The sequence below is a fragment of the Antedon mediterranea genome, chromosome 7, assembly GCF_964355755.1.
Source record: "Antedon mediterranea chromosome 7, ecAntMedi1.1, whole genome shotgun sequence".
NCBI classification, from domain to species: Eukaryota; Metazoa; Echinodermata; class Crinoidea; order Comatulida; family Antedonidae; genus Antedon; species Antedon mediterranea.
Window position 1 is genome coordinate 17,500,817 of NC_092676.1, and position 15,670 is coordinate 17,516,486.

Below are 15,670 nucleotides of genomic sequence, written 5' to 3' on the forward strand. Positions count from 1 at the left end.
TCCATGCCTGAATAGTCTATATAACTTACCTTAATCTGAATGCCTTTGACAGCAGCCTTATAACTTGGATTATTCAAATTTGCATGTTTCCACATGACAATGTAGAACTTTCGGTTGCTTTGATAACCAAACACAAACCCCATATAGCTATCACCATTTTGACTGTTCACATACATTGTCCCAGAGTAATCAACAGCTCCGACACGGTCAGATCCAATCAGCATGGTTGGCATTTCTGTATCAATAATTTGTTGAGCTTCCTTCCCCTATTCAGAAATATTCGTCGATTTTGATAACGTTTAAAAGAGACACTTTTAGGTAATTTATTAATAAATAAAAAACCAGTCATTACAAATATATATATATATATATATACATATATATATCTTAAATAGTAGGACATGATTTAGGAACTTTTGGGCTTCTTGAAAAGGTTTTAGAAAGAGCAGTTAGTGGAGAATAAGTGCAGTTATTAGGCTTACTAAACTTACATCATTTCGGACAGCCCATTCGGGATCTGCAGCATTTGCAAGACTTGTGTCAAGGTTTACAGTGATGTGGTTCTCGAAGCTTGTACTCTGATATTCATATACTTTCATGCAGTTATCTTCTTCATTAATGACACCATCTCCATCATAATCATCTTGGCAGGCATCACCAAGACCATCACCATTGCTATCAATTTGGTTTGCGTTAGTGCATAGAGGGCAGTTGTCATCCGAGTCCGTTATCCCATCACCATCTTTATCATTGTCACACATATTACCTTTTAAAAAGATTCATGTATTTCATGCATATTAAATCAATGTTAAAATTATATTTTAATATATTATTTAGTTGTTAGGCTATATTAGACGTAAAAATAATTGTTTAACTCTAATTCTAACTCACCAATGTCATCTAAATCTCTGTCAGATTGGTCTGGGTTCGATACTGTCTCACAATTATCAAACTCATTGATTACCCCATCTCCATCACTAGTAAAAAAAGAATTTAAAAATAGTGTTAGTGTCCGTATTGAGTACACAATATAGTAATTTTAAAAGGTGTAAAGCTAACATGATATGAGAACAAACAACAACTCTATTTAAAGTTATATTTTAACATTTATTGTTCAGAAGTTGGGTATTTAAACAAATAAATAACAAATATAAATGATTAAAAATGTTATTCTAATTAATAATAATCTTTCCCTAACCACTCAACTAAAAGGACAAAAACATTTCCATTTACAAATCTTTATTAGTGGCACCAACTACATCACATAAATCTCCATAGCCATTTTGATCTGTGTCTGTTTGAGCAGAATTAGAGGTTCCGATGCAGTTATCACAATCATCCCCAACACCATCACTATCCTCATCTTCCTGACCACTGTTTGAAATGAGAGGGCAGTTATCAGAACCATCAACAACACCTTAAAAAAACATTATATTATTTTTGGTAAATAAAATTTCATGATGTGGTTAAAGTAAATGTTAATTGAATGTTATATATTATAATTGTAAACTATTTTTATAGTGGTCTTTATGTTAGATGACAATGACAACCATTAGAACATGTTTTTCGTGACCAAGGTGAAGTCTTTCCAAACACACATGGCCTATATTTACTGTAATGAAAACAGTGCATCTCTCGGAAGAGCAAATTGTCACTCCACTGTACTCCGCTCCAAGCCCCTGTCGTTCATGTTGGCGCTGCACTCTGGCGACAGTGGGTCCATAGAAATTTGAATTGAAGATGAACATTATCAAACAAAAAAGGTCAGCCTTAAGAGGTAAATACTTACCATCACCATCATCGTCGGTATCACATGCATCGCCTTCTCCATCTTCATTGCTATCTAACTGGTCCCTATTGGCATCACTAGGACAATTGTCACAAACGTCACCAACACCATCTGAATCTGAGTCACTTTGGTCAATATTTGCCAAAAATGGACAGTTGTCCTATCAAAAGGATAATACTGCTTGATAATATTCATATTATACTGATTCTAATTTGAATGTCTGGCATGGACCCATCTTCGAATATAAATACTATTTTTTTTATTAAACTATCATTTTATTTTGAAGACATTTAACAAATGCAAATTGTAAGAATTCAAATTTTTAACTTACACTTGTGTCATCTATATTGTCGTTGTCATCATCAGTATCACAGATGTCTCCGATCTGGTCGCCATCTTGATCTTCTTGTCCACTGTTTGGAATATTTGGACAGTTGTCCTGAAAATCAAAGAAACAAGATTATAAAACCGTAGTAATCTTTTAACAAAATACAGTAAAAACTCAAAACAATAGTATGCACCGCAAACCTGGTCACTAATATAGTACTACAACCAAGGCAACCTAACAACAGGATGCTGAGCTCCGGAGATAAACGAGTTTATATGTGGCAGTCAACTTTGTGAATGATTTTCGATTGGCAATATTGGCTTCCTCAAATGTTTGGTTAGGAGACACCTCGTCGCGGAGAATATAATGTTATACATGGTTTTTGTCAAATGTCTTTTCTTTTGTAAATCCATAGCATTTCAGTGTTTTCTGTGATTTGTGAATATTTGAATAAATAAATACGTACATCAAATTAAAAAGCACTGTTTTAAGTGCGCTGTTGCTTCAACAGCTTTGGTGTTATAAAATGTCTTCCTCAATCATTAAAAAAGGCAAATTTTACATTTTATTCTAATCCTGACTTACTTTATGACATGATGTATCAATACAAGGCAGATTATTCAGAGGCAATCCATCCGTGTCGATATCAACTTCACAAAACACTCCATTACCAGCAAAGCCATCATTGCACTGCAAAAAAATTAAAAAAACATTTGGAAAATGATGAAGATTATTTAAACTTCCTGATGACAAATTCTACGTGAGATTTCTTTCTATTTCATTCTATTGTTTTTTTTTTATTCCAATACATACATTTTAATATTCTCACTCAATTTGAATGGAAGGCAGTGGCTAGTGTAATCAGTACCAGTTTTAACAACAATTCCACAAATGTTGCTACATTCATATTAAATAATAAAATCAGTGAAATGTTCTGTAATTGTTGATTTAAGTGATGTATAAAACAATTTTTTTTCAAATTATCTGAAGGAAGTACTGTACAAGAGTAACAAATATCACATTTGGTGACCATGGTGACCATCTTGTGACCAATCTCTTACCTCACAGACAAATTTGCCAGCACCTGTAGACGTGCACGTGGCATTGTCATGGCAGTTTGCTACGCCTGTTGCACAGTAATCTCCTTCAGTGCATCCAATATAGCCGTTACCAAGATAACCAGATGGACAGTAACTGCAATAATAACTTCCCTAAAATTTAAAAGGAAACACCCACATTGACTGTATTATAGTGTCTACAGATAAAATGATAACTTTACAAACAAAACATCCCTTTATCACTGAATAAATTGTCAACTTACTGCAGTGTTGACACATTCTGACAATGGGTCACAAAAATGGTTTCCAGTTTCACATTCATCTAAGTCAATACATTCCTAAAAAAAAGAAGTGAAAAAATGAATACAAAAATAATCAGCTCAAGTAGGTGCTAAACAATGACTTTGTTTGTATTATCCGATGTTCATTTGGTAGGCCTATACAGTTTTTACAGGACTGATGATAATAATGAATTATAAAACAGGTTCAGTTACTTTATTCTGTGGTTTCCTGCAGCGACAATATTGAATTTACTACAAGCAGTTGGGCTCTTTTTTACTTACTTTCTGCTTCAGAAATGCTCAAACAACTTCATTCTTAGTTTCACTTTACTATATAATTTAACTTCACGTTGTATACTTAGCTAAAAATAATTCTTACTTGTTGATTATTAATGGCATCTTCAAGGCCAATACCATGAGGGGTTACACCAGAGTAGCCTGGAGGGCATCCACCACACTCATAACCTGGATCTAAGTCAATACAAGAACCAGCATCCCAACAAGGTGTAGCTAGTGTACACTAAGAAAAGAAAGTGAAATATGAACACTGTATTAGCATTCAATACAGTTTGTTGTAGCAAAATTTTCTCTTAAAAATGTATTTTACCCGAAAAACATGAAAAATGAAGATTAATTAAATCAGACTTCGAATAGGTTTTTGTTTTAATTAATCCCTTCTATAAAAAAACTAAAAAGAATAATGTTTTCTCATATAAAATGACAAAATAAATGGTCAAATTAAACCAAAACCACTATAATGAATCTAGAATTGTAGACACAATTTACTTTCAGCATGTTGGTGCCTTATCCGCTAATACTATAGTGTCAATAACATTGAAGAATTGCTATTGTTTTATTCTACCTCATCAATATTTGTACATGTCATTCCGTCTCCCTCGTAACCTGTAGGGCAATCCCTGCATCCATAGTAAGGAGCTGAATCAGTATTGAAACACACTGCTCCTGGAAAGCATGGACTTATGTGTGCCATACATGGGCCTAGGATTCAAATTTTAAAAGACTTTCTACATTATTCATATTTAGTTATTTACAAAAATCACATAAATTATTTAAAAAGTCGGTATCATTTTTGAAATCCTTTACCTGATAAACGTTTGTTCTATCTACGGTACACTCTAAAACTGAACAACAAGCAAGAGAAAAAGGCAACATACATGTCACATAAGTGATAGAACTGCATGAGTTTCACAATATAAATAAACTAAAATCATTATTAAATTTTTGTCAGCGATTTGAAGTAACAGTAAAAATTACTCTTACATGCTGCAACACTTGAACAAGTTTTGCAAACACCACAATCTCCAGCCGACCATTCAAATACCCCACATGGTTCACATTCCCACTTGCCTTCAGTGCTGGTGTAGCCTTCAGGACAGCATTCACATGCTCCCTGTCTGGTTAAATTCTGATAAGAACCTGGAGCACAGGGTATACAGAATTCTGAAAAAAACATATGTGCGATTTAATCATACTGCAATTGGCAAACTAGTCATCCAGTATTCTTATCCACTGTGGTTGAGATCTTATTTATTTATCTTAAATGGCAGTTTGATTTAACAATGAGCAAACATATTCATACCTGTGTCATAGCCTTGTGAGTAAGTACCACGTCCACATTCAGTCTGCTTACCATCAAAACATGCAGTTCCAACTTCACAGAGGGTACAAGATTCCGGGCAGTGCTAAGTAGATTAAAGAATACTTTATGTATGAACATGAAATATAATTTGCAGTACTTATAAATAGTTTTGGAGGTTTGGAGATGCGTTAAACATTTCAAAAGGAGAGTTTTCACAATATTAATTGGCATAATGCTGCTTTAGAATCCTAAAATAGGAAGATATTATAATAATAGTCGATTGATATTTTAAGATTTAAGAATTTAAATAACATAGTCTCTCGATCCAAAATTATTTATTATATAATTGTTATCATATACTATACCGTGGTATTGCATCTTCCATGGTGATATGTAGGGCATAATGTGGCATATCCATCATCACAAAGCTGAAGAAATATAGGGTAAATAAGATTTAGAGGCATTCCAATTAAAAATATAGCTACCACAGGTAATAAATGTAGGCCTACTGTTGGTTTTACTTTAAATTTTAATTTAAAACAAAACATTTTAATGTTAACTGAATTATATTATTGACATTTTAAACCAAGCAAGCTCACCCATCCATCTGGACATTCTGAACATTCTGAAGCATGGCCAAAAGAATGCTCTGTTGGACTACGATCACATGTCAGAGCATCCTCGTCACAGCGTCCACACATTCGTTTGATGCCATCTCCGATACAGTAGTAGGTTGCCTCACAACGCTGACATTCAGTTAAATCTTAACAAAAACAATATAATTGTAACTCAATATTATTAAATACCCAAAATGAGATGGAGAGATGACCTGAGAAATATAAAAATAAGTTTTTGAGAATAGCAAAGAAAAAAGAAGCAAAGGGAGTGCTTTGTGGAGGGATATGTACTGCAGTGGACTGACAAATCCTGAAGAAGAAGTTTAAGTACTTAAAACAGATATTATTGACCTTCAATGTACCTTTAAAATATTATATGTATAAGTTAATTTTCAAGTAATTCAGTATATTAAGCACATAGTTATTAGATTGTGTCAATTGAACTACTTTAGATGCTACCTAACTGCAATTGCTTTTGTAGTGTTTAAGGAAGAATATATTTATCCAGACCAAATCAAGTAAATTATTGAATTTGAAAAATCTTAAATCTCAACTTACATCTGAATCTTTGATCTGTACTACACCCTCTAACTTCTAGTCTCATTGCAACAGATCCTTCCCATGCTGTTGGTATGATCCGGATGTACTGAGCATAATAGTCTATGCCAAAGAAATTGGCTTTTACCGAAGACTGATCAGTGTTTCCAGTAAATACCTATTCAAGAATATTGGTATTGGAATAGCAATGTTTTAAATTTGTTATATCAAATTAAGAGATTAAAGAAGTATCTATAAATACCGTACTTGATGATCTTACCTCCCCTAAGCTTGTCCATGTGACAGTATCATTTGAGAGCTCTATTTGAAATTGAGTAACCCAAGATTCAAAGTCTGCGGTACCTTGTGTAACGACACCAGTAAAGACATACGGCTTAAGCATATCTACTTGAAACCATGGACTTGAATCTGTTCCCTCAGCTACCCAGCCTAAAAAATGCAAGGTTTAACACTAAATGATATACCTACAACAAATATCGTCTCCATTGCATGAATAAAGCAAGAAAGTTACCTGGATAAAAACGGTTTATGTACTTGATGTAATAGAAATAGCAATTGTAAGTAAGGATAAGTATGCAGTGGAGCAGTAAAAATACAGATTTTAGCATTTTTAGATAGGAAGAAAACAACTGCAGAAAATAATTTTGGTAAAGAAAGTTAATATTAAAAATCGAATTTGGAGTTAAACCAATGATGTGAAAGAAAGGATGGAGAGTTGTTATACGTGACACAAGAACAAATAAATAAAGTATTCTCCACAAGATAGCGTATCAAGAATTCAACCAGTAATGGTTTCACCAACTGAAGCAGACACAACAATGTCTTTGGATAAAAACTTCTATAACCATCATTAACTTATGGAATATAGCAGCATTATCTCACCAGATCCAGCAGGAATGTCAGGATCTTCTTTGATAAACAGGCGTCCTCGTTCAGGTTCATACTTTTCTTTGCTGCTTGATGCAGATAACTGAGAATCTTGAATGGAACCAGAGATCAATCCAAGATTTTTCTTACAAGCTATATTGAAAAATACAAAAGAAGAATTCAAAATATATAGTACCCATCAAAACAATAAGTAATTTCATGCCTAGAAAAAGTTGGAAAATTTCTAAATCTGAAGTTTATGAAGGCTACTAATAATTTGAAAACTAAAACGGTTTCATTGTTATTCGCAAACAAAAAGGTCTAGAATGAAAAAAAAAGATTCAATGATAAAATCAATACCATATCTCTGTGTAATGTACTGTACAATTAAAACTGATTTCTTACCAAAGTCACTCATGTAATACTGAGGTACGCGTAGATAAAATTCCCCTGTACTGTAGTCTATGTCCATGTATGTTGGAATATCATCATGCAAGAGATCATGCAAACATGTTTCACTCAGCGTTACATTTACGATGGATGTGTCACCTCTAGGTGGCGTGCCTCCATCAATAGCTGCTATGGTTATTTCTAGTGTGGTGAATGTTTCATTTAGCAGAGGTCTGAAATAAATACATTAAAAACATTTACTTTTTGTTACTGATCGATGAGAGCACTATTACTTTTTTGTATTCTATAGGCCTAGCAAAAGAATAAATCATAATGCACAAGAACTACAGAGAAAACAACGTTTTGCTACATTTACCCATATTAAGAAAATTCAATATACTTAGATTTTTATTTTGTTTTATATTTAGGGCCTCATAAAATCAACTGTAAACATAGACCCGATGCATATATTATAATCTTAATTAGAATTGATATATGACCAAATAGTTTATTTAATAAATGGTGTAATAGACCTATCATTACATACGTCTCAATAAATATTCCACTAGTATGATATGTGACAATTCCATTATCTCCACCATCGGCATCAGTTGCTGTCAAATTTCCCAAAGGATTCATCTGCATGGGTGGAATGGGGAAGAAACTATAGCTGGCATTTGACAAGATGGGACAATTATCATTTAGATCATTGACAAATATCTGAAAAAAGATAAAAATGTGAGATAAAAAACGTCAGGCCTACTACAGAAACAACAGTAGCAGTGGCAAACTAAGTTCTAAAAGTGTAATAGTACAAGATTAAGTTAATGATTAAAATGCCAAAGTGTTCTCTTAATTGTTTAAACTAGATGGTACGTTGTAATCGGCGTTGGATTTTGTGAAAATACTTTAAGTAGCTATATCTGCTGTTAAATCAAACCAGATTTATGTTTTCCTATCTCACCTTAACAGTGATTGAACCAACTGTAGGTGGTGATGCATTGTCATCTATGACTTCAATAATCAGCAGATACTCGCTAACTTGTTCATAATCAATGGTTGTTGCTATTGTAATCAATGCCTTGTCTGTTCCAATATCAAATTCTTGGGATCCACCGATATTTGGTTCTGGATCTAAAAAATGTTGGATTGGATTAAACATTTTTAACTAATTGAAAACCAACTAATTCATCTTTCATTATATAGAGCCTTTTTGACTATTACATAATTATCATACATTATTTTTAAATTTTAGAATACAGGTATTTGTAATTTTAGAATGACTTATGGTGATATAGAAACTTTCTATAATTCCATGTGAACTTCCATGGCATAGCTTTGGATTATTGGACTAAAAAGAAACTAAGGTTCTTTTATTCTCACCTCCTATTGTTGATTCTGTACAAATATAGAAAGTAGTGCCATTGATGGTTTCTGTTTCTGGAGGTGTGGCAGCGGTTGGTGGATTTCCTGCATTAATGTTGTCAGTAGTATCATTTTTAATAGTAAAGTGGCGTCCTTCATTACCTGTAAAATGCATAAACCAGGAATTTCAACTATATATCAACATGGTCATTGTTTATTGTTAAATTGTTATTCCATTAAGTTACTTTACTGAAAGGGATCAACATCGCCGTTTGTGAAAATATATAAATATAACTTTAGGCCTACCTGAAACAATCGTAACATTATAATTTGGGCCAGTAGAGAAGGCATCAGCAACCCATATTGTTTCAATAATCCCATCAACATACAGGTCTTCATCAATAGTTATAGCATAATCAGCAGGTGGTTCGTCTACTTCAAGATCCAGAAACGACACGCCTTGCATTTCAAAGTAGAATTTGGAAATACAAGGTTCACGCTCGGTCAAAAACATGTCAAAACGATAAGTTCCTCCGACCTAAAACAAAAGTATTTTGATAAACATTGCATCTCAAAAAGCATGTATAAAGCCCACACATGTGTATTGCACACAGAATTCGTACTTTCCATACTTCTTTCTTCTTTCTCTTTTGTGGCGTTAACCACTATTTATTCATTTCATCTTCAACAGATTAATACTTTCCATACTTTACTTACTGTCAAGTCTAGATAGGCTCGTTCAGAGTTGACATATCCAGTTGTAACACAAACCCCATCTATTATAGTTCCTTCTTGTGGTATGACATACCCACCACCTGCAACAAAGCAATATCATTTCTACATTGATTTTTCCCAATCTAAAAAAGAAATCTGCTCCTGTGATCTATCAAGGTAATAAGATTGCGATAGTGTATATGCATAAATGTTATGTAATAACGCTAAGTAATGGCAATTATAAGGTTGCTCAAAATCCCATTTTCTTGACAGTTTCAATTTCCCTGACAGTTTCGCCTTCTATAAATGATTGATAGATCCTAACTCTATCCTTGCTTTCTGTATATCAAATCTAAAATTGTGTCATAGTCTAAAATATTTAAATCTAAACATTATTCAGTCTTACCATTTGCATTTGATAGTTGTATGCTCTTGCAATAATCAGGATCTGTTGCGCCACCAACAAGAACCTGAATAACTAACACCTTATTGACATACAACCACAGTTCATCTCCTCCACCCAGTGTTATATTCTCTGTACCTTGAAATACAATTCCTGTTCTTAACACGCTTGTAAATCTACGGATAAATAATATGTTTGTTTTACAATTAAGACTAAATCTTTATTGTTAACTAAACTATTGATTAAAATAAACCAACGTAATTACCCAAAATTATGAAGAACAAAAGCACAGTCTCTTTGGCCTTCTGATGTATAACCTAAGCCATCAACTGGGAAGTATTCATCTGTATAGTACCTAGAAAAAAGCGCATGGTTTAACGTTATATCAGTAATCTAAACCATTTGGATTCATAATGTAGCAATAATAAAAGTCAAGTTGGGAGATTGGTTTTCTTTATTTTAGATGGGTTAGGGAAGTGAGCAAGGAGAAAAGAATGTGTTGAAGGCTTAGGTGGTTCTTTGAATGAGTAGTCAGATTTACACTTTGAACAAAAATATATAAGTCTGTTTCTGAAAAAAAAAATTGTAGATCCTAACAATTGAGACTTTTCTCATTCGTATAGAGAAAACCCCCATTTTGATTTCTCAGTCTCTCAAAATTTGAGTCTTACTTGAAAACTGCATCATAATTTGATTGAAACTTTGCATTACTCTACATTCTACACGGGTTTGGTAGATAATGTTACACATGTTTTTATTTGTTAGTTTGGTATATAAACATAAGATACTAAAGAGTATTACCTGTGTATAGGATGCTCAAGAGAAGATGTATTTAGCCACGGAATTGTGAGTGTTCCTTCCATGACATAATTGTTTGGATTATCCCGAAACCACTCGGAGAAAGAATCGCCAGAGGGATTATCAGAAATGGCTAGCCAACCTCCATAAGGACTGGATACATATTCTGGATTTGTGATCAGACTTTTCTGGGCTGCTGTGAAATCTGGATGACTTACGCTGAAAGTCAATATTTTTTATAAAAATAGTTCATGTTTTGAACTAGGATGAAATGAACTATTCTTGAAAATCTAGATTATTGCACACTTTAGATCTAATACTGCAATTCACAGGCTTTATATTAGCATCTGAAGCCAATTATTGTATAAATATCATGACAATTAATTTAAATGTATAAACAGGTGTTAAACTTGATAGTAGGCCTACTATACCGATAAATTCACAAATAATCCAATCAAAATGTTAGTACAATACCACATCATTATGCTGTTTGTTGATTGTTGGTTTATAGTATAAAATAATTACCTAAAATCATAATATGTAAATGATAACAAAATATCAGTTCCATCAACATCAGTCTGGTTACTGGATATTGCAGTATTTTCTACTGTTGTTATGTGATATGGTTCACTAGCAGCGCTTGTATAACCATTGGCAGTTAACTGAATAGTGCATGTGTAGTCTGTTCCGTATTTGGTGCCGTATGTTTCATCCATCAGTAGGTATGTGTTGTTAGTATAACCGGTAAGTGTTGTAGCGGTATCACTGGTACAAATAACTGTGTAACTCCTGGAACATTTAATCCAAATACCATAGTTAAATGTAACAATTCAGACACTTAATTTGGGTTCGTTTTCAAACACAGCGCTAAATAATGTTATACAACACATCGTATACACAACAATTGTACGATTGATACCAGCTGCTGGCTTAAAAAATGGCTGTTAAGAATAGCAAACTATTACCTAGACAACCCTGAGTACCAAGAAAATATGTGTAGGTGGCAGTTTACTATACTATACTACTATGGCATAGTTCCAACGAACAGTATAGATACATTTTCAAAGGAAGTTGGGTGGGAGATGGTGGTGAGCAAAAGATGATAATCTTGGGAGAAAGGTGGGAGAAGGCAGTCAAGCGTCACCTCAAGGCAGCCACCAATTTAAATAAAAATGCTATTATATACATACCAAGAACTGGTGTCTATTGTAGAATTCAGAGTATCTGTTGGATTGAGAATACTTGGGTGTGACCAGTTTGCCAACAGTTCATTTGGATTTGGTGAAAACAGATTTATATTTTCTGCATCTGTAAAATACAACCAAATAATTTTAAAACATCCAAGAAAAATGAAAAATTCAATTTCTTATTATATTTATAAGTAATAGTACAATAATGAAAGATTATGGTCGAAGGAGAATGTTTTCATGGGCTGTAAGATTGACTGAATGTAATTGAATAGAGTTCAATGAATGAAAATATTCTCCTCATTGAAACAAATATAAGACAAACTTTATTCAATTAATTCATTGCTCACATCTTGAATATAATGTTAAAGGCACATTTTGACTGCGAAGTAAAGCAGTTCAAATGTCTTATTGTACAGATCGTGCATTTTTCAATCTAACATTCTCAAATGTTTTTTAAAATCTGAGAGGGCAATAGTTCCTTCAATCATTCAAATGGAAGACAAATAATGATAGGTCAACTAAATTAGAAATTAAAGGACACATATCGCATGTTTAATCCTAATCTTATACAGCATATTAGAAGTTAGAAGAACTTACTGCATTGAAACAGACTTGTGTAAACACCCTTGGTATAGTAAGTATTTTCTTCTGCCATACTGGTAACAAAGGTAACACCCTGAAGTGCAGATGGTTCCATACACTCGCCTCCAAATATGGACTCATTTACAGCAAGAAATGAGAAGTATGTGTCACACGCACAGCCAATTGGATTGTTCCCTAAATCACTGTAAAAAAAAATGGATTTTTCGAGATAATCATTCTTTAAAATAATATTAAAATATGTTTATGCAGGATTATCTACCATGATAACTTTCGTTTCTTACTTTTGAATTTTGTTTATAGAAATAGTTCAAATAGATTTATAAATGTAAACTTTATGAGAAATGTGAGACTCGGCTCTCCGTACACTCGTAAAACACCATAATAAAAACATTATTCAAAAAGAAAACACAAAAAAAAAGATTTTTAAAAAGCCATTACGAATATCAAAATAGAAAATAAATACTGTACTGTATTTGTGTTAAAAATAAGGTTAAATGATTATAACATGTATTTAAGCATGTTTTATTGTATTGTTAGTTTGAATAAGTATACTGTTGATGTACTATAAATTTTTAAGAGATCAATTATTTGTATAGAACTTAATATATTAACATGATGAAACAGACGCAGTTATTAGAAAGAAAATTAGGTAAACTGCTTCTCATATAAAACTGGTCAATAAAATCATCAAATTGAGATTACACATTTTGTTTCAAACCACAAAGTCCAATATACAGTAACTGTACTTACAGATTTGTTAGGTGTGTTCCGATTCCAGCAAAAGCATTTTCACCTAAACTCTTAATCGCATTAGCATTCAAATTCCTAAAAAACAGTTAGGTATATTTAAATATGATAATGAAGTTGACCAATAGAAGTTTTAGATATCCGGATTCATTTCACATTTACTTTTGAATTAATGTGTACTTGTTTTTACTATAGCACACAAAGAAAATCAAAAAGAAAATTCCTACAATATATAGGAAATAAAAGTAAAGGTTTTACTTACAATGTTTGAAGATTTGGTAAAGAGACAGTAGTTGGCCAATGTTCGATGTTGTTGTTACTCAAATAGCTATCAAAAAAGTAAACAAACAATGATAACAGTAACTGAATAATTCCACATGAAATTTGGCTGTGAATTAGTCTAATCAGGATCCTTTCGTAGAAATGAGATTAATAGAGTTAAGATTAAATTTATGATCAATTATTTTAAAACTATCTAGAAATTATCTAATAATACAACATTCTACTATTAATAAGACAAATTATGTATACCCTATTGCGATGTCTCAAATATTGTTCAGCCAAGAAAATTGAAGCAATTTTACAAATAATTAAAAATATCATGTTAGGCCTATAGTGATTCTGTTGTTTTTGGCGTCCAAGACATTTTTTATGTCGAATAAATAAATGAAATAAATAGATGCTACTTACATATGCATTACATTTGTAAGGCCGTTAAAAATATCATCGCCTACCTCAGCTATCAAATTGTTTTGAAGGTTTCTGTTAAAAAAAAAATAAGATTTAAGTTTGGTTCTCACTATAACACAATAAAAACTTACAAATCACAAGCAATGGGATATTATGGTTGGTTAATCGGTGGTTGGTCGGTCCGTTAGTTGGTAAACACTAACTCAAATTTCAAATTTAAGCACGCAAGTGCAGCCATTTATATGGCCTTGTTAAAAAAACTAAAACCCTTAACTTAGTAAACTAATTTGTATACTGATTTAAATATTGTAATGAAACGAAACGAAACGAAAAAAACGAAATAAAGTGACCTGATTTTGTTACTTACATTGTTTGCACAGATGTCAATCCATCAAAGGCAACCGTGCCCAACTCCACAAGAGCATTGTCTGATAGATCTCTGTAAAAATGGTAGTATGACAAATATCTAAAGTATGAATATAATACATTGAAATACAACTAAGCAGTAGTATATCATTCTGGTATCTTTGAGAAACAAATTAAACTAGACTAAAAAAACTTTTTGTAATTAATAATTGAAAAAAATTTATTTTTTACTTTTGATAATAAATTCCCAACTCAAATTTTATACCAATTTTACTTTACATCGGCCGGTGTATCATTTTAACTCATCTATAACTAGTCCATTCAAGGCTCCACATTTTCTGATTGAATTAATTTTATCACACTATGGCTTCTACTGCAGGCATGTATACATTATGTATGCCTACTAGTTAAAACTAAAACCTACTCAACACAAATCTATTTTTCTGCAAGATCATTAAAATATTATACACTTTGATTATAAACATTTTTACCACCGAAAATATTCAAGTAAAATCTTTGTTGCACCATTATTTATTTATAAGACATTTCTCTAAATGTAATTTAAATTTAATATCAACATGTCAATTTAATTATTCTATATATGTCCAATAATGTGTCTGTGTGTGTCAGCAGCTACACTAAAACCAACAGCAACAGAAAAATGAATAACTTACAGTGTCAGAAGACTTGAGTGGCTTGTAAATGAACCATCTGGAATGCTGGCAATACTATTGCCCGATAAATCTAGTTCGTTAATAGTCTGTCCAGATAGGGCGGTAGCTGGGAATTCTGTCAAGGCATTGTTCGAAAGATATCTAAAACAATGATCATTGTATTGATGTTACTGTATAAAACATATAATTTCCGAATGTTTTAAGTGACTTTCATTATTAGGCATATTATATTAAAACTAGGAATTAAATAGACTTAAACAAATGAGTGGTATATGCCTAACTTTTTAAAGCTAACGTGGCATATAATTCATTATCAATTACAAGATCTGAAGATTAAGTCAAATATATTTAAGATCTTTACATTATTACCATTAACTACGAGAACAAAGGAATCTCATCTCCATTAATTTTGGATTGAAAAATACTGTATCAGAAGTACATTATGCGCTACTCTATGACTAAAAATGACACTGCCTATTATCTTTTTGAAATGTTACGTATTTTTTATAAACAGGAGATTCTTGCGTTATATAGTACGTTCTTTGCATTTCAATTTACTCACATAAATGTAGTAGAAACACCATCGAATGTGTTGCCAGGTATTGATGAAATCTCATTATTTTCCATATGCC

At 32.3% G+C, this 15,670-nt stretch overlaps 1 protein-coding gene across 1 annotated transcript in view; it reads right to left on the reverse strand.

Annotated features, from left to right (window-relative positions):
• The window catches only part of LOC140055456 (uncharacterized), a 35,468-nt gene that overhangs the window by 3,874 nt on the left and 15,924 nt on the right, over positions 1–15,670 (reverse strand). The window contains exons 24-59 of the mRNA XM_072100794.1: positions 15,601–15,669; positions 15,039–15,179; positions 14,366–14,437; positions 13,999–14,070; positions 13,571–13,636; positions 13,312–13,386; positions 12,556–12,743; positions 11,959–12,076; positions 11,294–11,557; positions 10,772–10,987; positions 10,236–10,325; positions 9,974–10,146; positions 9,571–9,668; positions 9,160–9,391; positions 8,872–9,015; positions 8,453–8,622; positions 8,036–8,208; positions 7,504–7,721; positions 7,114–7,251; positions 6,491–6,660; positions 6,232–6,388; positions 5,656–5,819; positions 5,422–5,484; positions 5,057–5,159; positions 4,738–4,917; positions 4,319–4,455; positions 3,836–3,976; positions 3,439–3,513; positions 3,179–3,328; positions 2,703–2,807; positions 2,121–2,228; positions 1,790–1,949; positions 1,234–1,417; positions 892–977; positions 492–766; positions 30–266 (exon numbers count right to left, since the gene is read on the reverse strand). Of these exons, the coding sequence (XP_071956895.1) occupies positions 30–266; positions 492–766; positions 892–977; positions 1,234–1,417; positions 1,790–1,949; positions 2,121–2,228; positions 2,703–2,807; positions 3,179–3,328; positions 3,439–3,513; positions 3,836–3,976; positions 4,319–4,455; positions 4,738–4,917; positions 5,057–5,159; positions 5,422–5,484; positions 5,656–5,819; positions 6,232–6,388; positions 6,491–6,660; positions 7,114–7,251; positions 7,504–7,721; positions 8,036–8,208; positions 8,453–8,622; positions 8,872–9,015; positions 9,160–9,391; positions 9,571–9,668; positions 9,974–10,146; positions 10,236–10,325; positions 10,772–10,987; positions 11,294–11,557; positions 11,959–12,076; positions 12,556–12,743; positions 13,312–13,386; positions 13,571–13,636; positions 13,999–14,070; positions 14,366–14,437; positions 15,039–15,179; positions 15,601–15,669 (5,212 nt within the window). The remainder of the gene's footprint in view (positions 1–29; positions 267–491; positions 767–891; positions 978–1,233; positions 1,418–1,789; positions 1,950–2,120; positions 2,229–2,702; positions 2,808–3,178; positions 3,329–3,438; positions 3,514–3,835; positions 3,977–4,318; positions 4,456–4,737; positions 4,918–5,056; positions 5,160–5,421; positions 5,485–5,655; positions 5,820–6,231; positions 6,389–6,490; positions 6,661–7,113; positions 7,252–7,503; positions 7,722–8,035; positions 8,209–8,452; positions 8,623–8,871; positions 9,016–9,159; positions 9,392–9,570; positions 9,669–9,973; positions 10,147–10,235; positions 10,326–10,771; positions 10,988–11,293; positions 11,558–11,958; positions 12,077–12,555; positions 12,744–13,311; positions 13,387–13,570; positions 13,637–13,998; positions 14,071–14,365; positions 14,438–15,038; positions 15,180–15,600; position 15,670) is intronic.